Here is a 27173-nt window from a genome sequence, read left to right as displayed (position 1 = left end):
GGTATCTCTTTCTAGTTCCACTACCTGCAGTCACAGGGATTTCTCACTCGGGCAGTGAACCCACTCTTGCTTTTCCTTGGGAGCCCCAGCAGCCAGTGGGGTTTTGGGCACACCTGGTGCCCATTTGGTATTTGTGTTCCTCTCAACATCACTGCAGTTTGCTTAGTGGAATCACTGAAAAGATGTGTGAATCACTCACCCAGAAGTCTTTGCTTTTCACTGGTGGAATACACAGGCACGATATTTTGGAAGATCACTTCTAAAATTTATAGTGGCTAAATGACCTGGAGGAGATGGATTTGCTGGTTTAGGATTCAGATTTTGTTGCTGTTGTTTAACCTTTGTGGAATATAACTGCATTGGAGCCTGAAGTCACCAGCTATAGCAGATATTTTAAGTTACTGAAAAGAACTATTCAAGTAATTTTGTTAAATCACTGGATATTTATGAAATGTCCTGGTGGGTTTAGCAATTGTCTCATAGTCATTTGGTGCTGCAGCTTATGCTGTTGGTGTTTGAGCTACTTCATTTAAATCATAAATCACACCTGGGAAATAATCACCAAAATTATTTCTGACTTGCATGTTCACCCATCAGAGCCTAATCTCAGTTCCTTCTGTTCTTCAGCATATCTCCTCTTCTTTAAATTCTGGTCTAATGTTCACCTCTTTGCCTTCATCAGTTCTTTTTGCATTCACCCCCGATTTCTGGAAGACTTTCTTACTCATAACTGATGTTTGGAATTTGAGGGTCTGTCCTGCAGGGAGTGTTGAATAAAGCAATCTATGAATTTCTGATGCAAATTTTCCTCAAAACTTTGCTCTAATTGTTTGAGCCTAAATGTTATATTAAACATAATTTCTAAGTGTGATGGCTAAAGAGCTAAAAACATTTTTTGTTTCTTCTATTAAGAGATTGCCACTATCCTTTGTTTTGAAAAAAACATTTGATTGATTCAAAAGTATTTAATCAATTAATGTGAAGACAAAGAAAATTAAAGAAATTCCTGTGTACTGGGTACATGTGTCTTAGCTGTGCCTCAATGGTCGTGGAAATGATTATTGTAATATCTGAGGCAATTGCTTTGTATTATTGCAATAGTAACTTGCACTTCAGTCAGACAATATCTACAGATTGGGGATTTTTTGTAATGAAATAGTTCAGTTACACAGGCTATGGATAACAGAAAAGAGGGTCACAGTCACTGCAAAGTCACTGTTTTTAGTGCTCCCCAGGGGCCATGGGAGTTCCACACAGGCTCTGTCAGGACCAGCTGGTGCTCATCCCACTGCCCCCATCGCAGACATTGGGCACCTCTGGCCAGTTTCATACCTAAACTATTTAACTCATATTTTGAAGCACATTACCTGCTTCTAAAAGCTGCATATCCAAATGGCAGGAGCTCAGATATTATACCTCAGTCAAGTTTTCTGGGTTTGGGTTATCTGCAGTTGGTACAACTCTGGTCCTTCAGCAATCATGTGTCAAGGTGTTTTGGCCAGTCTTTCCAAGGTACAAAGCTAAACACAGTGGTGGTATTAGAAACTATTCATTATTACTGGAATGAGGCTATTGAAAAATCTTTGGGGTTTTGTGTGTTCAGGAAAGAATGATAAAACATGGGACAAAATTTAACAACCATCCGTTTTGGTACAGCATTTAAAATGACAGGAGATACCATGGATTGAAAAATCATCTAAGTGCCAAAAGCACTTACTTAAAGAAATTATAAGAATTTTCTTTTGGAATAGCTCCAGGAATCTGCTATATGTTCTTGGGGTAAGGTTTTTTTATGGACAGAAACCTTTATAATGTTACAAAGGAAAATAAATGCTGTCAACAACATTTTTATGCATCATTTCCAGTTCCAGAGAGACGCTGAAGAATAAACGTTGCTAATAACGGTAAGGCAAACATTTTTGTATAATGAAAAATTGATCTAGGCACCAACAGGCACCAACAAACTTTTGGAAAAAATTTCTATCTGTGTCAAGGAGACAGTGGACTTGTACTTGGTTTTTCAGGTGTGAGGCCAGACACTCAAGCTGTTGTAGGCTGCACCCAGACCATTCTGTTAAATGGTTGATTCCTTGTTAAATATATGAGCTGAGAGTGATGCAGAGAATCAACAGAAACCTGGACATTAGTACCATCCTGTGGGTGCAGGCGAGGAGCACAGAACTCCCTTCCCTTCAGTGGGTTATGAGGATGGCTAGTTGGAGTATAATGTACAGTAGCACATCTTCCTAAAGTGATTTTTTTCTTGATAAAAATCAATTCAGAAAACTGGACACAAGCCTGAAAGCAACTACAGAAGACAACACACGTGTTCATGTTCAAAGCCTCTGTTGTCCAAAAATTGTTTTGTTAGATTTATTTATTTAAGATTATACTCAAATGAAAGACATAGACTGGGATGCTGTGGAATTTGACTTAAGCCCCCCAGCTGGGATGCTGTAGCTCTCAAAACTCCAATGGACAGTCTGGAGAGCTTTTGTTCTGTCATGTCAGGTTCTAAATTAATATTCCAGCTTTCCCATTCAGGAAAACAAACTGGTCTCCAGCAATATGTGGTTCTAATTAGGAGAAGACATAATTAATGTTTCCTAAGGGTGTCTCTCCCAAGACAAGTGTGGCTAAATACACGTGAATACAGAGTGCAGCAGGGATCCTGAGGCTTGCAGAGCTCCAAGTGATTTAAAATATGTACTTTGATATTCAAATAGGAGTTAAGTGATTTGAAATTAGCTGTGGATATTATGTCATAATAAAGCTGGATCTGAAAGTGTGTAAATTTAAGGGGAAAAATAATACAAGATAACAGTTACTATTGCTGTTACACTGCATCTCCATTTTATTTACAGAATGAACAGAGGTAGCACAGAATTTGAAAACTATAATGAACTTCATAGTGCCATTATGCATGGAAAAACACTGAAAATATTGAGAATTTTATCCCCCACATGTGAGCTGTACAGATTGTCTTTCAATTAAAGTAGAGAAATATGATGTTTAATTGTTTTCATTTCTCTACATCTTCCTGATGCAGAAAAAAGCAATTTGCATGTCATTAAGACTTTTACAATGTTATTGCAAATGATCCATGGTTAAGGAGTGGATCAGGAGTTTGTGATGAAATCCAGGAGTCTGTCCACAGAGGCTCCATCTACTCTAGCTAAAAATATACATTCTCAGAATTCTCAGAATTCACAGAATTCACAGAATGACTGGGTTGGAAGAGACCTTCAAGATCATTGAGTCCAACCCATGCCCTAGCTCCTCAACTAGATCATAGTGTCATATCTAGTCTTTTTTAAAACACATCCAAGGATGGTGACTCCACTACCTCCCTGGGCAAATCATTCCAGTATTTTATCACTCTTTCTGTGAAAAACTTTTTCCTAATATCCAACCTCTATTTCCCTTGGCACAGCTTGCGACTGTGTCCTCTCGTTCCGTCAGTTGCTGCCTGCAGAAAGAGACCAAACCCCACCTGACTACAGCCACCTTTCAGGGAGTTGTAGGGAGTGATAAGGTCACCTCTGAGTCTCTTTTTCTCCAGGCTAAACAACCCCAGCTCCCTACATAATAGCCCAGAACTTATAGTTCAGTGGCTCTGTCACTGGCACAGTATTCTGGGGGAAGAAAAGCTTATATTAGGGCTCCCATTTTTCATTCTGCCTGTTGCAGATTTGGCCAGTTTCCTGAGCCACAATACAGTTTCCATGACTGCCCAATATTTTTCTGGCTGTAGTTTCTCATGAGCAAAACCCAAAAGCCCATACCATACCTTGTTTGGTGCAGCTGAGTGGCTCCTGGTGAAGAGACTTCTGAACTTCCTGCATGGTGGAGCATCAGGCAGGAGGTAGTGGCTCCCCAGGGAACAAGTAGCTAGTGGGGACAATGAAGGGATTTCATGTAAAATCAAGGCAGTGAGGTGAAGAAGAAGATACTGATGAACTATTGAAGAGAAAAGCCTAGGATCCTCTAGCCTGGTCCATACCTTCTTCTGGTGGTTGCACCTATGAAGGGGGCAGCATTAGCAGAGCAGGAGGATCTGGAAAGTTCTCGGTTGTGTTGTGTGGCAAGTGTGAAAAGAAGCTATAGCAGAGCAGAGAGGGTTAATATTTCTGTCAGTGCAAATGCACAAAATAAAATGCACTAATCAATTTTACTGAAAGCTAAATTTACAGTGCAGAGGAAAATTGTATTTACAATGAAGTCACACTGCATTCCATCTTTTGGATCTTGGATAACAAAACTTTTTCTGATGTAATTCAGCCACACTGATTACTCATTTTTGTACCAGAATGCTGTGACAAAAATGAAAGAAGACAAGCCCATTTAATTATTCCTATAGGTAATACTGTTTCATTTAGAAAAAAAAAAGTTGGATTTTAGAGCTGCATTGTTTATGTCTATTTAAATGCCTCATGAAGTCACGTTCTTAATTTAGTCTTTTATCTTAAAGATGATAAAAATGTAACACTGTCAACAGAACGAAGAAAATACATTTCTATTGAAATGTAACTCATATGACTTCATAGAGTCTTGATAGATTGTCTGTCATTAAGCTGAAATATTTCTATTACTTGTTCTGTGGGTTGGCATTAAAAAAAAGGAACCAATAAAGTGTTCATATTTTTGTACCATAGCAAAGGTCAATATAGGAATTGGTTTTTCCTGGTTTCTGGTTCATGACATAATTTTTTTTTCTCTCCTCTTAAATCTAACTAAGGAAGAAAAATCCTAGAAATAATTTTGAAGTTGAATGCTGATTTTATGCAAAATGTAGTGAGTAAGGATATTTTAAAGGGAGAACCCTGTATCTGCTTTAGTTTGAAGCTGCCGTCACCATGTCTTTGCACAGAGATAGTACAGGGTATCGGTATCTGTCTCTGTCTCTCTCCCTCTTCGATGCTATATTTATAGCATCCCCCTGGCCATAAAAGGTCTGGACTGAGGCTCTGACATTCCACTGACTGCAGGCATTATTTTTGTTCTGGACCTTGAAGTCCAGTCCTTACCCCTCGTCCTAACTACCTCTGTCTTTGCTAGCTTCATTGTTGCTATATTTTTTGTGCTATTCATCCAGTTGGGAGCTCTTCCATTTGCTGCCATTCATTTGGATCCTGGTAAGTGGGTTTTTAATGCCAGAAGGTTTTATGTGTTCTATTATTTTTAATCTGAATCTGTAATGCCAAGTTGATAGTAGCTCCCTTTATTCTTCTTAGCTCAGCAGCTGAGGGATTTGTGGATATCAGTTGAAGACATCTGAAGGCTCAGCTGTGAAATTAAAGGGAAGTAGTGCAGGGGCTCTTTTATTTTCACTCAGCCATCTTTGCATATTGTCACAGTACTCTTAAATAAAGCATGGGCTACTGAGGTACAAGAGGAGTTTCTCACGTAGTCTGTGGTCTTAGAGAATGTTTAAATAACATAAATATTTTCTTGTTGCATAGGATGTTATCTTTTCTCTGCTTACAGCAGTTATTTTTTTAAATCTATTTCACTGCTTCCATTGATTCATGGAGTAGATCTTTAAAGAATACAGACTGCTAAACAGCACAAGAATTTCCTTTAACATGTAGCTATGAACTATGGACAAGTACAGAACTGTCTGTCTGCTTAGTAGTAATTTTAAATAGTCAGTTCAACAGTTGCTAAAATATAACTCCAAAACCTGCAAATTCATCCAACTATGGCCACTAATATTTTCAGGCCAAGCTCTGAAGCACTAGACTGATCTTGAGAGGGAGTGTTGCCCTCACACTGAAGGGGGCTGGTTAGTGCACACAGACTAAATGGGTGCAGGTAGCATAGATAAAATTTAAGAGATGGGAGTCAATCTGATAATCAGGCAGTGCTCCAGATACGAGCAAAGTCCTTGGAAGTTTCTGAGTTACCTGTCATCTCCGATAGCATCACACTGCTGTATCTGATCAGACTAATGTAACTAACTTATCCTGGCCTGTGAGCAATCCGTGATGTTTCAGAGGATATATAAAACATAATAAATAAAACTCACAGTGTGAAAAAATATCTATGAAAGTTTCCTTTTATGTGCTGTGAGTCAGTGTGGGTCTTTGATTTGGACCAGAAGAGCTGACTGTCCCTGCTATCAGAGTCTTACTCCTATCACAGGCTTAACTCCTGAGGACGGTGAGATACAGACCTTTCCTCTCCAGAAGAAAAATGTTTCCTTTGTACATTTGAACTTGTTCTTTTGGTCTGACAAAATGTAAATGAAATGCCTTATTTAACTTCTTAATGGGCAGCACATGCAGTGCTTCATACTTGTGGATCACCTTCCGTACTTTGAAGCCTGGAAGGCTGTGGGAATGCCTGAGCTGAATGCCTGTTAGCACTGTGGCTGTTGTATGAATGATGAAGCCAGCCAACACTTCAAGTAAAGCTGGTGAAGACAAACCATAGTACTCTGCAGAAGGAAAACAGGATGTTCTCATGTTCCTTCCCTTTCAGCGTACAAGACAATATTCTTCTGTATGCCTTAACCTTCCCAGTCAGTGATCACAATGACTTGCAAGTCCTAAACCCAGCTCTGCAGAGCTGCAAGAGGAAGGCAATGAAGAAAAATTAAGAAAAAAATCTTCTGAAACCAAGGAAATGAAGAGGAACTGCATACTACCAGTAGCTAACAAAGTGAAATAAGGAACAACACAAAATGCTGACAGGCATTAGAAACAAGGATGCTAGACAGAATAATTGCATTCTTTTAGACTGATGTGAAAAAACCAGCCAGCATTAAGAGTGAGTTAAAAAGGAACATCAGTTTTTGCCACAGAGACCAGTGGGCTAACACTCCCATTTCTCCTTTTTCCTCAGATAAAAATGAAGTAAATGCATAATCTCAACTGCTTGAAGTCACAGTTCCACTGGGGTCAGGATACCAGCAATTTCTTTTACATAAAATGTTTCTGAATTAGTTTCTTCCTTGTTGACTTCCTGAAACTAAATGGTCAATTCAGTTATCCTACAACGAGCATCTCTGTTGTGAGATCCCTGAAATATAAGGAAGTTGTCCTCTTTATTTTTGGTTTTTGTTGGGTTTGGGTTTGGTTTGTTGGGATTTTTTTAGGGGGAGGGGGGAAGAAATTCATAATTTGTCTTGGTTAGGGTGAATACCTCAGCAGTTATCAAGGAGAATAATTTGAAACTTGTTGACTTGCTATCAGAGCCAAATACTAAAGGAAAAGCCAAGGACTGAAAACTAGGGAGCATAAAGACCAGGGAAAAAATCACAGAATCACAGAATATTCTGAGACGGAAGGGACCCATAAAGATCATCAAAGACCAGCTCCTGGCCCTGCACAGAACAGCACAAATCAAATAACTAGATTTTCATGAAGATTGCTCTCCAGTTCTGCAAGTGTATTTTATATCAAAACATTAAATAATTTTTCATTAATATTCACAAAAAAAGGTGAACTATTTTCCTATTGTTGTGATTGATATTAAAAAACAATAGCAAATACCTCTCAGCACTGATTTTGAATCTGTTTTAAATCCTTCTTAATATTTCCTCATTGTAGCTCATTTCTGTTACTAAGCAGGGACCTTTTCAGGGACAATTCTAGTAGCCATGTGAGTGTAAAAGAAAGAGACAGAAAGGTTATTGTATGGATTACTTGAGGTAAGCTTGCATGTCAAAGTAGAAAAAGTCAGTTATAAAAATAGCGAAATAAAAAAGCAAAATAATGACTGAACTGCTGGTTTTAAAACAAACAAACAAGGGAAATTCTTTCTGTACTCAACTTTCATCCAATTTTGAGAGGGGAACTACCTCTCACCCAATCAAAATTTACACTGTAAGTGACTACAAGACAATCAACTGATGATGTTCAAACTAAAACTTAAATGGGTCTATCATCTGGAGGAAGGGTCTTGGCAATCTTGAATGTGATATTCTAGGTTAAAAGAAAAGAATTTGGATTGAGGAGCATGATATTTCTTTACCCATTGCATATAGACTGGATCCCTGATTAAACTGTAAAAGTATAATGCACAATAAGCCCTTTTGAATTGAACCCTGGTACCACATACAAAACAATCACTGTAATGCACATTTGAGAAAAACTGACATCCTTCTCAATCTTAGTGTTTTAATTCACTGTTGTAATACTAAATGGAACATTAAATTCAATCTGAAAACTGGATTACTAAAATAAATTAAATGTTCATATATTTTTGTTTCATCTTTTACAGCCTTGTTGGATTTGCTTATACCTTTAAAAATAATTTATTACTTCATTATCTCTATTGTAATTGAACAAAATTATTTATACTATCTCTGAAGAAGTCATGCACACAGAGTTTCATTAGTTTGCAGTAATAAGTGAGCACATAAAACTTGAATAGTTTGCAGTAGCAGGGAGCCAGCTACAAATGAGCAGACACAACAGTGCAAAGGTTTCTGGCCATGACAAGTGACATGTGAGCATCTTGAAACCTGAATATGAACCTGTCTGAAAATCTAAATCACAACATAAAAAGATAACTCTAAATTCGTTGCAGTTGATTTTTCAAGTTCAGTGTTAGTTTGTGTGAAGTTGGGCATTATTTGTATGCTAACTCAGGAGTTTCCTTGACAATAGTCCTTATGTTTGCCCTGTTCTTTTTCAGACTTTATCCTGTTTATTTACCCTCAGAAAAGTGCAGTGAAACCCAAAAATTGAAGGCACCCATGATGTCATTACCATTCTACCAAAGACACCACGAGCACTATGACCGTGCGTACCGCCACAAGGCGCTGTCGTCCACCGTGAGCCAGTACCAAAAGGAGACAAAGAGCAAATCTGCCGTCTATGCTCAAGGATCTGCAGCTTATGCCAGGGGCTCCGCAGCCTACCGCCACTCGTCTGCAGCAGGCTTCAGCCTTGACTCCTCAGCAGCTTACAGCCATGGCTCTTCAGCCTATGACCTGGAGTCGGCAGCCTACAGCTATGGATCCGCAGCCTACGACCACTCTGCCGCGCAGAGTAAGAGATCTGCTGCCTACAGCCTTGACTCTGAGTCCCTCAGCACCAGCTCAGCTGCCCACAGCCATGCATCTGAATCCATCAACAAGCTGGCTGCAGCCTACAGGCTGGGATCTGAAGCCTACAGCCTTGGGTAAGTAAATCCGCATTCTGGTAGAAAAATTCCCAACCACTTTCCATTGGAAACAGTGGCAAAACTCTCTTCCTCGTCCTTATAAAGTTCCTCTATAACTTGACATTAATGTATTTTCCTGGTCTGGTGTTTTCCCTTGGCATTGGCTATGGGAAGGACTGTGGTCAGCTTAGTTTGTTGGGCTAATCCATGTGTGAAAGTTGGACTGTCATAAGAATAGCAGTGTCAATGCTGATGTGGCTGAATGGTCACATATTCACACTCCAAACTGGTTAGGCATGAGCTACCCCTCCTTCCAAGTTGTTTAGCCACATTAATACAGCTGAATTTAATATGAGGAGTTGAGATAGCTTTGGATTGAGGCTGTCTCTTATCTGGCAAGGTTGGAGTAGTAAAAGAAGTCAGAGTTCTTCATGGAAGTTTAAGTTGATGTGTGCATACATGATTAATTCTTCTTTGGCCTAATAGTTTCACTTTCGTGCTGAGTGATTCAAGAAACTGAAAATTTCACACTGTATATTGCTTGAGGCATACTATTTCCAAAGTAAAAATAACCTGAAGTGTCCGCCTTACATGAGAAGAGTAGTTATGCTTAGCTCTCATGGGTTTTTTTTAAATTTAAGATAATAAATATTGCTCAAGCAATAACATTAGCAGAATATTTTTGCTATAATAGCCTCATATTATTTGTATGTATATGTCTCAGAGATTTACAGAAATTAGGGAAGTATTAAAGTAAGATTAGAGCAGCTGTTAGCAATAGAGGAAACAATCAACAAATTATAGCTCAAAACATCTGCTCTCTGTTATATTAATGTAAAATTAAGAGTACCATCAGCAGAACTGATCAAAATTTGTCCACCAAAAATTTTAAATTTTGTAAACTAAATATCCTCCCAGGATTGTGGATAATGGTGAAATCTTGACCAAAACCAGTGAGAGAAAGACTACATGTACCACAGTAAACAATACCTTGTGATTTCAGCCTTCACTTGGCTTTCAAGAAGCTCAGGGTCCAATCTCTATTTGCCAGAGTTTGTTCAATAATTTGAACCTCAGGCTGTTACAGCCCAGGTGAGTGGCTTTACTTAACTCCTCACTACAACTAAGTTGCTGGAATGTGTCCAAAGAGGGGCAACAAAGCTGATGAAGGTTCTGGAGCACAAGTCTTACCAGGAGCAGCTGAAGGAATTATGGCTGTTTAGCCTGGAGAAAAGGATGCTTGGTGGAGGCCTTATCACTCTCTACAACTATCTGAGAGTGTAACCAGGCAGGGGTTGGTCTCTTCTCACAGGTAACGAGACAGGATGAGAGGAACTGTCCTCAAGTTGCGCTAGGGGAGGTTTAGATTGGATATTAGGAAGCATTTCTTCACTGAGAAGGTGGTCAGGTATTGGAATAGGCTGAGCAGGGAAATGGTGGAATCATCATTCTTGGAAGTGTTCAAAAAATGTGTGGATGACACACTTAAGGACAATGGTTTAAGGATGGGCTTGGCAGTGCTGGGTTACTGGTTGAACCTGATGGTCTTACAGGTCTTAGTGATTCTGTGATTCTATAGCTGAGTGTCTTAGGCTGGACTATATCCAGGCTTTGCTGTTGAAACTATTTCATTTGTGTAGATAATTAAGCACTGAGTAAAGCAGTGATAATTTCATTTGTAATCTGCTGGTGAAGGAAAGAAAACTGGAGGTGGTGGGACTGAGGGTTATGATTCCAAATGGAGCTGGGTGGGGGAAGATAAGCCAAGTTTCTGCAGCAATGCAGCTGTGCCTGCACTCTGTTGCTGACCCTAACCCAAAGCTTCCTTTTTCTTGAAGGAAAGGTTTCTATAAAAAAAGAACTTCAAGTTGTAAAAAATGATTGCTAAAAAAACCTGTTTCTGAGTCCTGCTTGCAAGCACTTCAACTGCTACATGAGTTTCTTCTGAAACTTGTGTGTTCTCATTAAGAAGTCTAATGTCAACATCGTAACATTGAAGGAAATTAAATTGCTTAGTTGAGAGAGAACTTAAAAAATTCCCAGGTTTCCTTGCTTTTCTCTTGCTTGAGATTAAAGTTTTTGGCTTAAAGTTGTATATTTGCATATATAACACTCTGTAGTACACGACTTGCCATAGATTGTTCAGAGATAAGAATATCTCAGCTTCAATGTCTTAATTTCTCTGATCCTGTCATGGTATTGAAGGTTTGAGAAATTCATTGTTGCTAGCTAAGACAAGGACTCTGGAGATTAGATACACGTGATTCCAAGCTCTCTTACACAAAACTTAATTGGCACAGGAGACAATATTTCTGAATTAAAATCTCAGTATTTAACTTGGATTTATGTTTAATATAGCCTCTATGTTGGTATTTCTTTCTTTTGTTCAGCCCATATTTCTGCAATTTGCCAGAGGCAAATTCTACAGTTAAATGTAATTCAAATTTGAAGGAATTCTTGCCAAATTTCCCTGTCTTTCCCAGATAACCCAAAATACTTCCAGGGGTAATGTGGAAACAACAAGTGTTAGTCAAATAAATTAGGAAAATCAGAGACTTTCTGTTTTCATCTATATGAAAAAAATGTGTAGGAAAAAATAAAAAGAGTCTTCCAAATCTTCCAATTTTCTAGAAGTAGAAAAGGCCTTGAATTGCAATGCTGTATATAAATGACCTCAACAGTAGTGTTTGCTTGAAACCAGAATGGACACAGAAATCCAAATCCAGACAAAATTTTTCAGCTAACAATTGATGATTTCATATCAGTGAATATCATCATCAAATATACATTTATGCATAATGGATAGAGTTTTGCAGAAAAACACCATTAAGCCCAGCAGGAAAACTCAAATACTGTTTTTATTCAGGTAACTTATTTTTAATCTAAAGTAGCTTCTGTTAAATTTATTGTTCTTGCAAAATTTAAGTCTCATTTTTTTCTGTAGTCACAGTACAGAAAACTGTTCATGAAGCAACAGTGTTGACATGCTACAGAATGCTATGTGAGGAATTTATCATGGGGAAAGCAGTGGAGAAGGACTAGGAACTAGGTAACCTGCAAGACCTTGACCCGGACCCAGTTCCCTAGAAGCCTTGCTTGAGTGGAAAACATTCCCAGAGTGTGAACACAGGCAGTTTGAAGGAGCCATAGCTTGATTTTTCAGGAGGAGGATGAAAAATTTTTTATGTGCAAGTGGCCTGTGTCCCACATTTCAAGTCTTCCTTACATCACAACAGCCTGAGGAAGTACAAGGAGAGAAATGAAAATGGTAAAATCAAGAGCAAGTATGGAAGTTTGCAACTCTGCTGGCTGCAGTTGGCTAAAGGTGCAAACCTCTGGGCTCCAAAAAGAAAGGGTATCTCGCCATGCAGATGCTGCTTCTTCACACCCAGCCCTCCCCACCAGCTCGTGGGGCTGTGTCTAGCCAAGCACTTCTTCTCTGGCTTCAGCAGAGGCAGGAAAAGTGGCACGTGCTGCTTCTCTTGAGGCTCTGTACAGGTGAGGGATGTGTGTCTCCCACAAGCTGGTGGTGTGGCCAGCCCATCCTGTTCCCCATCCAATCCTTGGGGGCTGCCAGCATGGGCAGGCTGGCTCCTGTGGGAAAACCTTCTTCCACAGCAGTGCTCCATCCTCCATGTGCTTCTGAGAAGCTTTGAGTCAGATCTGCCAAAGCTGCTTATAGCACTCCAGGGCTGTCAAACAGGACTGCTGGAATAAACTCATTTAGCTCTTTTTTTGTGGAAGCTCAGTGATTTGCCTTTGATCAAACTTTCACTGTTTTCCATGTGTTATTCTCCTGTCTAGCAGTATCAGATAATCCCATTGTGTCACAGACAGATAATCTGCCACCAATAGGGTCATTCACCTGCTTAAAGGGGAAGCAGAAGTTACTGATGTGGTTCAGGCCTTGGTGTGTATTTTGCAGGTGAGGTGAAACAGCACAGAAGACGTGGTGTAGTTCAGGTGTACCAAACAAAGAGAGGAGAGATGCCTTTCTAACTTGCAATTAATTATGCTGGCTGTAAGTACCAATGCTCTTCTTTGTAGCCAGGATCTGAGTAAATAATGCACTACCAGAAACATGAGAAGACCATGATCTTGGCACTGCTTATCTTTTAGTTTATTATAGGTGAGGGTTAAGAAGCTGGCTTCCAGATGTCATACTCAAGCATGAAAATTGTTTTAATGAGACCTGCTCTGTGGAGGCAATTCCCCTTCAAATAAAATGTTTGTGGAAGCTGTGTTAGGGAATATTGCCAGCAATATTGCCTGGGCTTGTGACAAACCTGTCAGCAATTTAAAATTAATATAGTCACCAGAGAGCATTTCTCATTTTCAGAGGCTGAATTTAAAGAGTTCTTTTCTGAACATATTTTTTCTCCCTTTCCTTTCCTGTAACTGGGCTTGCCAATCCACGATCTCCTGTTTACAGTAAGTTAAAATACTGCATATTGGGAAAGAAACAGCTGCTAAAAAGAGCCTGGACAAGGCCTCGTGGCTAATGGAGCTTCTCCAGCAGGTACAGCTGTTGCAACCATTGTGTATAACATCATCTCTTTCTGCATAGGATGAGATACATGATTTTGAAGAGGTGTAAAATATCTTATATATGCCTTTTCAAGCAGGAGTGAAATAACTGAAGAATAGGGTGTTGTGGTCTGCTTCCAGAACACATTTCTACATCCACTGGGTGCAGACATTCTTTGGGCAGTGTGGGAAACCTGTCCCTTCAGGCACAGAAACAAGGGCAGTGCCAACATATTCTCTGTCTGAGAGTAAGACATCAAAACAAACCAAAGAATCTGTTTGTGAGCTGCAGATGCCCTGCACAGTGTTTTCTTTAGTTCCTCTGTTAGGCTAGAGGGAAAAGTTAATAGCATCTGTTTTTTACATCTCTACAGAACAATACCTGTGCCTTTTTCAGCTCAGTGGCTCTAATGAAAAACTAGAAAAATGCTGCCATTGATATTTTAACATGCTGAAAACCACCCTGAAGTAAGGACAGTAGGCTTAGGTCAGCAACCTTGATAAGACAGTACAGATAAGTCAGATAATATCTGACCTGGAAAAAAATATACATATGCTAGCTGGGCATATCAAATGAGGCTGAAAGATGTTAAAAGGTCATGGTACTGTTCCTCCCTATGAAACTAGAGAGCACTGATACCCTGCTCTTGCTCCTCTGGGGAGATTCTGTTCCACATATCAGGTAAAAGGTTGGAGTGTTTTAAAATAAAGGGCAAGATTTTAGAATCTGGTTCAAGAAACAGAGTCCTCCTTTGGGCCACCTCAATAATGGTTTCAGGCAGGATTTTATTTTTGTGTTGCACAGGAAGAAATAGTAAAAACACAGTAAAACAGGGGAATAAACCTCATGATAGAATAGTGTTTAACCTATTTTCTCAAGCAAAGACCTCCATTTGAATATGTGTTTCTACTAGCCTGCACCTAGCTCTGCCAGAACAGAAGCAAATTATAGAATTCAGAGAGGAGAAAAATTTTCTGGTGCTTTAAATTTATTAATCTAATCTCTTGGTTTATGAAGTGCTATTCTAAAGAGCATTTTTGAGTGACTCTAGGTATCCCTCTGAAAACACCAGCTGGGTGCTCTGGTATGGTCATGAAGCTGAGATATTCAACTTCAAAAACTTGGAGAGTTTGAGTATAAAAACAGCCTCCAAACAAACAGAACCTATAGCAATTTATTCTTGTATTTTCAAATAACTTTAGAGAGATAGAAATGGAAGATAGTAAATCCCCAGTACTATACAGGAAAGATCTCAACAAAATGCCTAGCAAGGAGTGATGGGGACTGCTGTATATGCTTCCCATTAATTCCCTGCATGAGTGTGTAATCTGGACCCTAAATAACAACTAAACTGACTTCAAAGTCAAACTCTCTTTTAGCAATAATGTGTTGGTCTGGATTTAACAGTGCTGTAAATGCCTCAGCTGAAATTTTCAACACATTTCAACTACATTTACGAAAATAGAAACTTCTAGACATATTAACTTAAGTTCAATTGGTAGTGTGATCCTTCTTGATCTAGAAACAACCAGGAATCTAGTGGCCTCCTAACAGGCTTAGCCTAAAGCTCTGAGGAAATCTAATGTCTGTCAGAGTCAAAACTCCAGCTTTGACCCATTTTTAAATAGGACAGGAATAAAAGTCACCTGCTAAGTAAAGATCTGAAGCTCCTTACAGACTCTATTTCAATTAAGAAAAATAATGAAAATAGCTTGCCTTTGATGTTTCTTATCACTTATTTGATGAGTTCTGCCAGTGCATTTGTGGTTTGCCATAGTGATTGCACCACATCATTGTCCAACCCAGGAGTAAGGCCATTGCACACCCAGTTTCAATGTGTCTCTTCCTTTTTATTTTACTCCACCTGGACTGTTCCCAAGTGTTTTCTGCTTGGATCTCTGTCCCTAAAGCTGGATCTGCCTCTCTTGTACTCTGTCCCTGGCTGTCCTGGGCAGTGCCTGGTGTCAAACCCCAGAGCCCACAGCATCTCTCTCCTGTAGATGTGGTCTGTGCCTTGGCTGACCCAGTGCTGCCTGACGTGGGAAACCCTTGGCCCCAGTCCTGCAGTGTGTGCCACAGTCCATCACCAGCTGTGCCTTCTTTTGCATGGAAACCAGGTTACAGGGAGAGGAGGAAGGAAGGAGAAGCAGTGCGTGGTTGCTTTTACCTCCTGCACTGAGCATTTCTTGGCAGCAGTGCTGTAGGCTCGGTGATGGTGGCACCTGGGGAGCACAGAGGAATTACATTAAGAAAAACAGCAAGAGAGACAGAGATTGGGAGACTGATTTAACAGGAACTGGGTAGGGAGAGAATGCAGCCTGGGAAAAGGGATGGACACAAAGAAATGAAAGAAGGAAAGATGGGAGAATGAAAGTGGACCTGTGTCATCTCACACACAGTCTCAGTGGGTAGATTACTAGCACGTATTTTGGAAACTAAGTGTGTTGGTGGTGGTACTTTTGCAGGGATACAGCCTAAGGAAAACATTAGCCCAAGGATATAATATTATATTACATTATGCATGTGTAACATTCCCAGGGGCCCAGCCTTAGCATGGGTTTTGATATATGTGTACAGCGTGCTGTGTAGAGACACCAGTGTAAGCAATCCAGGGTGTGGGAAGCAGGTTATCCCTGACAAAGGCACATGTCAGGGCTAACAAGCCTTGCTGAGAAACCATCATTCTGCTCCTGTATCTGCACATGTAAGCAGGGAGCTCATACTGTGTAGACAAATCCCCAGACCAGAAGCAGACTCATGTGTGATTTTCTATGGTGATGCTGCAAGACAGGTGAATAGACACTTTGGGGATTTATAAAAGGCTGAAAAATAATTAGCATATTCCATAGGTATGGGAATTAGAGATGTGTTGCTTTAGCAAAGGAGGACCAGGTGTTTTGAGCTTTGTTTACACAATTTGTAACTATTAAAAAAATTAACCTAAAATGATTTCCTTAAATATGATTCATGTTCTTCAGAATCCCCCCCCCCAGGCTGGTGAGGATGAGAGGAAGCTGTTCCTCCTTTTCAGTCATCCTCCATTTATCTGTGCTATCTTAGATGGTGCTACTTCACTCAACTCTTCTCTTCCAATGCATTGGAGCAGTGTGGGACAGCAGTGGGAATGGCAACACTGGTTTCTGAGCAATGCAGTGCCCTACAATTTCTGTAGAGAAACTTAAATGATCTTCCCAAGTCCCAAACCAAAAGCTATTAAAAGTACATTGCTGCCAGGTATATTGTTTACTCTATTTAGATTTAATATCAAGGGGCATAAGCAGTATGTTTGTAATGATGAGGTTGTTAAAAGTACACCTAATTATGTGTTTAGTATCTCCAAAACTATGACTATTAAAAATTTCAAATTCTTGACTACAAAACAATGCAGCAAAAATTTTTATTACTTTAATTGTATTTTTGAGTGCTTCTTAACAGCTTTTTTCCTGATTTTAACAATGTAATTTTTATTTCAGACTGAAAAATTCCAACCTAATGATAGAAGATCAGTCCTATAAGATGAGTCCCAAAGCAAAGAGAGCAAAACAGAGTTTGATATCAGAAGACAAAGAGAATGAAGCCTTAGACTACTCAGTGCCCATATTCACAGGACGGTATGTTCACTTTCATTTTGTTTGGTATCTTATTTCTGACATTTTATTAGCAAATTATAAAATAACAAAGCCATTAATCTGTCTTTACACTTATGGATCTTATGGTGATAGTTTGCACTTCACACGAGTGATAAAAAGACAAAGAGAAACCAACTGACTGGCAGAAAATTGGACATTGTTCATCCAGAGCCAGGATAAATGAACCTATGTGTCAGGACTTTGTTTTGAACACATTGTCAGGGCCACTTTCTATGAAATGAAAATATAATTAGAACCCCACTGGGAACCTGACAAGCACGTTGTCCAAATTATTTAGCTTATTCTTTTGGTTTGGAGACTTGTTCTGTAATCAAATATCTCTTACCAAGCATTAAACATAGAAACAGTGAAACAAAGTGCTAATGTCTTGTCCTGGCACAGGGAAAACCTGGAATAAAACCAAATGCTTTCTCAAATCCATTGTAATGATTCGTACTGATCTCACATGTTGGTGGTATTTATTGCATGGTTACTACTGATGTAATACATCTTACTGCAGCAGTGTTCTCAGTAAAGCTGAATGTGAACTTTATGTGAAAGCCAGAGCCAACATCAGCAAAGAGGCTCCCCTGCCCTTTCTGGGGTATGGCATGGTGATTTCAGTAGGAGTCTCCAGCAGTTCCAGCACAGTCACTTGCTCAGATTAATACAGACTGGGGTGGAGTGGAAAAAACTGGTCACTGGTTAGAGGCCAGGAAAAAACTTCTTGCCCACCTGCAGTTGAACAGAAACCTCCCTTCAACTTGTCTTTCCTCTGCAGCAGGTCATTTTTCAAGGGACATTTCCAAGTTTTTTCTGGAAGCCAGTTCTTTTCTGTCTACTGCTTAATCAACACCCAATGCACTTCTGCTTTATATCCAAACTTGTGGTTTCACGTGAACTTAGTTCCAGCTTGTCAGTGGAGGTGTTTTTGCTCTGGCCTTCTGAGCATTTGTGATGCTTTTGTAATGAGAGCAGTAGTTTTGGTTTTTATTAACTCCCTCCCACTATCTCAGAGTAATTTTTTCTCACGCCAACATTCCTGTGTTGGTTTCACTGCTCTTTGATCCAACCAACATCAAGAAACATACTGCTGCCTCTTTTAAAAATTGCTTTGGAGTTTCATCTGTATCTTCTGTGATAGAAACACATAAAAATGTGACAGTCTCATGCAGAACTTGAGACAACATATTCTCAAGGCTTCTCACTACTTTTGCATCTCAGCCAGTGTTTATATTTGTGTAGCAGATTTGCAGCTCACCGTCATCTGTCTCCCATGCCCTCAAGCACAAATATCCTCCCTTTTTATTGTATCTTGAGTCTACACAAGTAAAATTTATAGTATTGGGCAATAGTTGAAAAACACAAGTGCTGATTAGTACTTAGCCTTTTTACAGGCCTCTGTGATCTTAGCACATCATGTTAACATCTTAACAAATATTAAGAAATAATTTAAATTATTTTATTTTTTAATGCATACAGTAATATCTAACTCAATGTGATGATATGGAGCTTCATTTATTTGTGTCTGTAAAGTATTTTGGGCCTCTATTTGGGGTCCTACATTAAAAGGTACTGCCAGATTCTTACATCGTTGGGTTTTTTTTTTGGTTTGGTCTGGTTTTATTTTTTTCTTTTCTTTTTTTTCCCTATTTTTGGTGTTAACCATACTTTTTGCTTATGGCAATTCAGAAAGTTGTGTGTGCTTTTCTGCCACTGAAATGATCCAAAAAGTTTTCATTTTGTTTATGATTTATTTTTATAATTTTTTAAAAATTAATTAAAAAGGACATACGATGACTGTTGAATGCTCAACTCAACATGGCATGAAATGGTATCTGGTTTAGGCTTTTCACTGTTGGCATCATGCTCATGACCACATGCCAAGACTGTGGAAGTTGCATGCCACATTCCCATCAGATATTTATTTTTGTTTGAAAGATAACAGCTGAAGCCCATTGAACCATGTGCATGCTATATGTCATTCCCAAATTCCCCAGTGAAATTGATGTGTTGTTTCCCATGGGCAGAGAGCTGTTAAAAGGAATAGTTATTTATAAAGGTCATATCTCTGTGGGTTTGTTGGGTGACCTTCAGCAATGTGTCACCATTTCCATTTTTTAGTTCTACTTCAGAACCCTCAGGTTCTGCTGTAGAAAAAATATTTTGCTCAGAGTATTCACTTTGCAACTGATCCTTTTAAACACCTGAGCTAATCCTTGCAAGAGAAGATTGTGCACAGCCAGACAGTATTTTAGACAGTAAAACACCCAGAGCTTGATGTAATGCCATAACTGCTGAAGTTTCTGAATGTAGCTCATGGAATTATTTACAATCACTAGTAAGCCTATGCCAAAGGACTGTAGCTAGCAGATATCCTTAAAACTATATTTTGCCTTTGCCATTTGGGGTTGGATCTGGTTGTATCTGTTTGAAAACAATTCTCTACTGAGACCCTTGAGACTTGACTGTAAAATCAACTCTTAAATGGTATGGTTTGCTGGTTTAGTGCATTTAGCATTTCAGGGAACATGTTTCTCTTTGATCTGGGAAGATTATAACAGGGAGAAATTATTAGAAAATCTAAATATTTAATACTGTTTATCAAAAGCATCTGGGGATTACAGCTAAAGATGACTAGGATGGGTTCTATTTTAGTCAGAGGGTATTCATCAGCTCCCAAAAGATGCTTAATGCCTGGAGAAACAAGTCCATACTGTGAAGTTGCTGAGATCTTAACTGCTGTAATTAAGGAGGAAAGAGTATTAGTTTCCCCTTGAGGAAAAATGCCATGTATTCATTTAAAACAGAACTGTAGATAGCTATATTCATATTAATTATAGTGATTTTTCAAAATTGTTTTTAAAAATCTCTTCCATATATCTGCAGCTTCAGGTGATATTTGTGGGTACAGCTGATGTGCCTAAGTGGAAGGAATCTATCATTCCACTGATTTCTTAAGAATCATCCTCTTAAAGCAGGCTGAAACACAAGTTGAGTTTGAGGGTGGTCAAAGCTCTATGCTGTTAAGTAAGATTTTTAGTCTTTTCAGCAGCTGTTAAATGTAATTAAGTTTACAGTGCATTCCACTGCTTGGCTGTCTTGTGTCTCACTGAATTGACTTCATAGATAAGGGGCTGGACACTTAATTCCGAGCTTAAATTCATAAATTTTGAGTATTGAGATGTGCTATTGAATGCATAATATTGACAATATTAAAGAAAACAGAAAAAAATCTTCCTTATTTTTTTTTTGCTTTGTAGAAGTAGCAGTGTTTTATGATAAAAGAGAGGCACTCTAGAAACAGGGATGACGTTTCTATAGTGCTTGCAAGATGGCACTTAGTGAGAACTTAAAGAGAATTTGTTCTCTGTGTGCTAATGTTCCCTTAAAGTGACTAAATTCAGCAGGACAATATTAATGCTTCTTCTCAAGTCAAGGAACTCTCATTGCATATGCAATACTACAGCAGCTGTAATGTCCTGACAGTGCCAGAACAGTTTGGCTTTAGAGGTACATCCACATGTGAGAGTGGAAACAGGATTGCACCCACTGAGAGCCCTTTGTGTCTCACTTCTCAATAAAGCCTGGGGAGCAAGCTTCAAGAAAATCCGTAGTTATCTTCCTGGAAGCAATGGGATGGAATTTTCCATGAATGAAGAGATCTTTTTATTATCTACAATTATGTGGGGGGGTGTTTATAAATCATGAATGAGGACATTGTTTCACAGCTACAATCATCTACTCCCCCTTTGGCAGTGTTGCTACGAACGCTGCAGCTGTAAGTTAATACCTGAAGATCTGTGGTTATGCCTTGCACTCATCTTTATTGTGACAGAGATAAAAAAACAGAGAAGGATAATGTTCTGAACATGTGTATGGCATATTTAGAGGCAGAGGGCCTGAAAATGCCCATGACTTTTGACAGTGAAATGCTCATTCTTTCTGCAGAATCCCTCCCATGTTTCTGCTATGAATACATATGAGAGTGTAGCAGCGGAACAGTGCTGGCCACTGGAGTGGCTAATTTAGTAGCAAGTAGAAATGGAACATATTCTCAGCATTTTCCAATGGCATTCTGCTTTTAAAAAATTCTTTCAGAGCAGTGAATATCAGTGGTATCACAGACACCGAAGAAGAGAGGATTAAAGAAAGCGCTGCATATGTTGCCAAGAGGAACCTTTTTGCCACAGGGGAAGGAGTTAGTGTCAGCAAGGTGGCCAAGACAACTTCTGAAGAGCAACATCATGAAAAAAAATCAAGGAAAGTTGCGATCCGGGAGTCTGCTGAACGTGTAGCCATGAAGAAAACGGTAAAAGATTAGAAATTAATACTTAAGCTGGGAAAGAAAATTAGTCTTTTTTTTTTTTGTTTGTTTTGTTTGGTGTTTTTAAACTGCCTAGCACACCAGTGCCCTGATTTACTCCATGGGCAATGACAGGAATGGTAGTAACAAAGCCAAGTATTTTCAATGGAAATCTCTTGAAATACTTAGAAGTCTTATTATCTAGGTATCAAATGGATAAGGAGAGAGGCACTGCACCCGAGGCAGGCACCAGGAACACTTCTGTTGTGCTGAGAGAAAAGGACAGAGTAGGGGACCAGGGAAGTCTCTTTGGTCATGGCCACACCTATTTAAATGGCGCAGCATCTTTCCTTCACCTGGTGGATGAGGCAGATGCTGGGCAAAGAATAAAGGTGTCTATATATATAAATACATATATATATATATGTGTGTGTGTGTGTGTGTATGTATGTGTATATGTATATGTACATAGATATAGATATAGATATATAGATGATATAGATATAGATATAGATATAGATTAGATATAGATTAGATATAGATATAGATATAGATATAGATATAGATATAGATATAGATATAGATATAGATATAGATATAGATATAGATGTACATGTATATATCTTGCTCATAAGTAGGTGAATGGGTAATTTCTGCACTTTTATGGCCTGAAAACAAGCTTGTCCAAAGTGTTCACCCCAGAGTTTTAATCATTGGGTATAAATTAGGACAGAATTAGGGTAAATTAGGTGTAAATTACAAAAATCTGGAACTGAATCGCTAATTGTGTGCATTATTGTCCAACGTCCTAAAAAATAACACTCAGAGCATAGTTACAAATATGTTGTCACCAGGTCAGCAGGACATGTAGGTGCAAATATGTTTGATTTAGCAAATATATTACTTTCTTTCTATTAATATAATATGTATATTACTATACTATCCTATACTATACTATTACTATATTTTATTATTTATTTTTTTGAGCAGAAGAATTGGCAGTATGCTTATAGAATATCCTTATGACATAAGGTTGTAAGGAAAGGGTGTAAACACTTTCAAAGACCAGGTAAAGAAAGTCAAATTCGTCTCAACACTTGAGAAACAGTGAGGGTGAAATTTGATAACAACCAATGGAAATTACTACACACAGAAGGAAAAGATCAAGTAAATGAGGAATACCTGGCTAAGTAGAAGTACTTCAGGATCTGAGAGTTATAAAAGGTCACAAATTTAACATCAGTCAATTTAATGATAGTTGTAGAAATACAAGTACCAATCTAGAGTATTATCAGTGACACATAAGGGGCAGTTATTTAATTGTGTTGGAATCTGTTTGGCCTATGATAATGAGCAGACACTGTTTCATGAATGTTGAAGACAAATAGAACCTGTCCAGGACTGAGAAACCATTGTAAGGAAAATTAGTATTGCCCAGGCTATAAAAGTCATCTTTTAATAATCTGAATACAAAGACTTGTAATTCTAAATATATTTGAAAGTTAGGGCAGAAAATAAATTATTTAGTTTGCAGAAAGCAAGATTGATACCATACTAGGAGTTTTTTTTCCAGCTCTGTGGATAGTCAAGGAGTTGAACCACTTACCTTGGGAGGGTTTTCATCCTATCAGGAGGAAAGATTTGAAAGCAGTTCTGTCAGAGATGATCTCAGCATAGAGAGCCTTGCCTTACAGCACAAGTACAGAAGGCATCTGAGTTTCTGGCCTATTTCACCTTCCACTCTCTATTTAAAGTAATAAATAAGTAATTAAATGTGGAATATTATTTTACTTATAATAGTTTTGAGGGAAAAAGCCCTGTAAAATCAAATCTAGTTACTTTAGAAGGAGAATTTATGGAAAATGAAAACTTTGTTTTCTGTGTCCAGGTGATGTCCATATCTGTCTGGATGTTTAAATAAAAATTTCAGGGGGGGATTCCCTCTTCTCTTCTTTTTTTTTCCCTTTTTTTTTTTTTTCCTTGTTTGTTTTTTGGTTTGGTATTAATAATTTGCACTTCAGGTGTATAATAAATTGTTTCTTTTCCAGCTAGAAGAGACTCAGGCATTCCATAAAAAGTTGAATCAAGATAAACTCTTACATGCTCCTGAGTTTATCATTGAGCCCCGTTCTCACACTATCTGGGAAAAGGAAAATGTTAGATTTAATTGTTCTGTGGCTGGCTGGCCTGAACCTCGTGTTACATGGTAAGTTTGTATCCCTGGCACTAAAAGTCACCACTTAACCAGAATCTGAAGTCATCTTAGTAAATATGGTCATTTTTCGGGAAAGACTGAAGTTAAATTAAAAAAAAAAATAAAAAAAATTAGGTACTGATGGCAGGCCTGTCAAACACCTTTCAAGTCACATTGTACAGAAAAAGAGCAATTAAAATGAAGTAATAAGAATAACACCACAAATAATTATATAATTCTTATAGTAATTTAATTAATAAAATTATATTTAAAATATTTGTGTAACAGCACTAGGAATACATGGACTTTTTTTTTTATTTGGTAGAGATTTCAAATATATTCCTCCCATCAATGATTAAGGAAAAATAGCAGTTTAATTTATCATACTATCTTTGATTATGTTTTCCAAATAGTTGAGTTCAGTTCTACAAATGACACTAATGTCCCTGAAGCATTAAAGCAGGGTTTGTTCAAGAGCAAACTTTTTGGCAGCTGAGCAGCTATAGAGCTGCATCCCCATGAAATAGAAGTCCCTTGATGGTGCTGTGAAATCTCAGTAATGATGATGTGTTCATAGCAGACACATTGTCAGTGTTCGAAGTCAGTGACTTCAGGTAGATCTGGAATCATCCAAATAAGATGAAAGCTTTGGAAATATTGGAAAATTTTACAGAATTACAGAATATGCTGAGTTGGGAGGGAAACATCTACTATATCATAATGTTATGTAATGATCATATATTGCAGTTTGCTGCTTAAATTGCTTAAGGGACTCTGCATTTATTTAGGTCTTAAAAACCTTAATCCCAGGGCTTGTCAAGAATTGCTATCAAGAGGTATATTAATAGGATGGAGTTGAGTCCACAAAATCACTGATCTCTCTCCTGGGACTCTGACAGCCAGACATGGCTGTCTGACATGTGTCTGCATGGACACAGTTTTCTCATCCCCCAAGGGTTGTAAGTGCCCATGTTCACATTCCACTTGGAGAGGGTTCCAGGCAAACCCTTCAGATCTGGTCTCAGCTGGATATAAGCAATGGTCAGCTACGCTCATGGCTGCAGTCCAGCTCTGTAACCTGAATCCTACCCAAGAATTCAGGAGCTGGGTCATTTTCATTTTGGTTGAGATTCACCTTATCCCCAAAACCTGACATGGTTAAACTGAGCCTTCAGCTGTCTGTCTTTGCTCTCACTGTGAACCAGCCTTTCATGTAAGTGCTAAATGTGGACAGTGGAAATTAATACATCATTTTACTGTACATCTGAGTTCCAAAGGGATTTCAGTTTGCCACAGGCTACTAATGGAAAAAAAAAAAATGAGATCACATCCTTTTCAGCAGGTGTCTTTGCTCTAAGATATAGAGCAGTGCTGACCTGGATCTGTCACCTTTCATTCAGCCTTTCTTACAAAATGTCAGTAGAGTATTGCAAACAGTCATTCTTTGTATAAGCAATGAAGACTTTTTCATGCTGTGCCTGAAAAACTATAAAGTTTTATTAACTTTCTTTAAAGAAAACCTGTCTGATGCAGCTGTTCTAACTCCCCTGGGGAAAAAAAAAAAGCATATGGAAAACCCAGGACATTTGAAACCAGTAGCAGAAAGCATAAACTATCAGTGGCTAATGACAGTGGGAGGTTGCAGTCCCACATTAGCTAATGACTTGGCTGCTCTGGAATTTGTATTTCCAGAAATAACAAGTGGTCCTTCCAACATGAGTCCTATTCTTCCTGTAGATGAATATAAATAAGAAAAAAATTGAATCAATTATTTTTTACTAACCTGATAATGATGACGAAAGAAGTGGAGGTCTGCTTGCTGCTGGCATGACCCAGTAAAAGCTTCTTTTTGCACAGCACATGCTACCAAACAACTTTGCTGCCATAGGATCCAAGAATTTCCCAGCCCTTTGGAGAAAATTTAAAGATACTGTGCAGTTAAGTCCTGTTTACACAATTTCATAGTCCCTGGAAAATATTAAGAACTGATAGGATTATTCTATTTTCTAAAATATTTGAGACATTAGATGTAATGTAGAGATGCCCTGATGTTCCCAGGCAGTTCAGTCTGGGGGCACCAGCTCACAGACTGGGTGAAGAGTGGTGAATATATTACTCTTGCTGGACTCATGTATTATTCTTTGCCTAAGGCAGGATAATAGAGTAATGAGGTCAGGCATCTCTGTAAATGATTGATGTGCAGAACAGAGAGTACTGTTCTTGCACTGAGTCCCTTTTCAGGGACATTTTGCTGAGAGGAAGATGAGGATAAAAAGCATTAGGGTTTATAGTCCTTACTCACTTAAGCCCTTGGAAAACTCTCAGTGTATTACTATGCCCAAATATTTGTAGTCAGGGAAATATTCTTTATTATTTTTATGTATTATTCTTTAAAATGCTGATGGTGCTGAAAGACAGTTTTCAGATTTATTGTGGATATAGCTTCATCTTGAGATATATTCAACAGATAATATTCTTGGTGAAAATAAAATTGTTAATTACTGATTTGTTTGGTGAAGAGAGGCAAGCCTCTGACACCAGACCAGTTCTCTTTCCTGACAGAAAAAGATTTAAAATATAAAATCTGAAATGAAGAAGCAAATTTCTTTGGTTATCTGTTGGGAAAAGAAAGATTTATTTCAGCTACATCAGAGTAAAAGAGAAGATACTTTTTTCTGTCATCCTTTATCATTTCACGTTCTTTACACACACACACACTTACATATATATATATATATATATATATACACATCTTATGAAGAACAGGGAAAGTTATGCAAAGTAGGACATTCTCTTAGAAAACATTTCTTTTTATGGACCTCAAATCAATGCCAAATGTACTGAATACAATTCAGAGTGCAATTTATTTATTAGACTTCTATTGCCAGTTTTATCCATATTTCCAATGCCTGCTTAAGACAGGATTCACTCAAACATTTACTTGATTACACCATGTATTGTCCAGAATGAGCAACGTTTTACACAACAATTGAAGAGTAATTATTTATCATGCACCACTGTTCTTCCACTATGAGAGTCTCAAGCTGTTTGTATAAATTCTGAAATTAGCAGTAACAGCTCACCGATTCATTCGTTCCTTCAAATTATGTACTTATGTACTTTTACATATTTTGGAATTTTGAACAGTAAACCTTTCCTACCTGTGCCAGAAAAACACTCATAGTGTATGCCAGTCTAATCCTGTTAAGTTGCAAGTAAACAAAAAAGTTAACCTTCTGCCTGGCATTTTTTGTGCATATGAAGGTTTTAAAAGTAGGTCAAATATGCAAACCAAACAATATGTTTATGATAGCTAGTAAGTAAGGAGTCTACAAAATTTTTATTTGCTGTTTACAACTCTGAGATGTTGCTCATGTGACTCCTCCTTTCTTTTACAAGTAG

The 27173-nt window shown here is 38.3% G+C and overlaps 1 protein-coding gene across 8 annotated transcripts in view; it reads left to right on the top strand.

Annotated features, from left to right (window-relative positions):
* Positions 1 to 4977: 4977 nt before the first annotated feature.
* MYOM1 (myomesin 1) overlaps positions 4978 to 27173 on the top strand; it is a 79771-nt gene continuing 57575 nt past the window's right edge. For 6 of the 8 annotated variants that reach the window (XM_086891302.1, XM_023919922.2, XM_023919928.2 and 3 more), the window contains exons 1-5: positions 4978 to 5135; positions 8644 to 9132; positions 17116 to 17253; positions 21373 to 21583; positions 23626 to 23783. In XM_086891302.1, coding sequence (XP_086747428.1) covers positions 8705 to 9132; positions 17116 to 17253; positions 21373 to 21583; positions 23626 to 23783 — 935 coding nt within the window. In that variant the 5' untranslated portion in view covers positions 4978 to 5135; positions 8644 to 8704. Of the gene's footprint in view, positions 5136 to 8643; positions 9133 to 13112; positions 13136 to 17115; positions 17254 to 21372; positions 21584 to 23625; positions 23784 to 27173 lie in introns of those variants that run through there. The other 2 variants (XM_086891319.1, XM_023919929.2) reach the window with 2 other exon arrangements.

This window comes from Cyanistes caeruleus, chromosome 1 (genome assembly GCF_971803275.1).
Source record: "Cyanistes caeruleus chromosome 1, bCyaCae1.hap1.1, whole genome shotgun sequence".
NCBI classification, from domain to species: domain Eukaryota; kingdom Metazoa; phylum Chordata; class Aves; order Passeriformes; family Paridae; genus Cyanistes; species Cyanistes caeruleus.
Note: the sequence above shows the minus strand (reverse complement) of the source record. Positions and strands in the feature narration are given on the sequence as shown.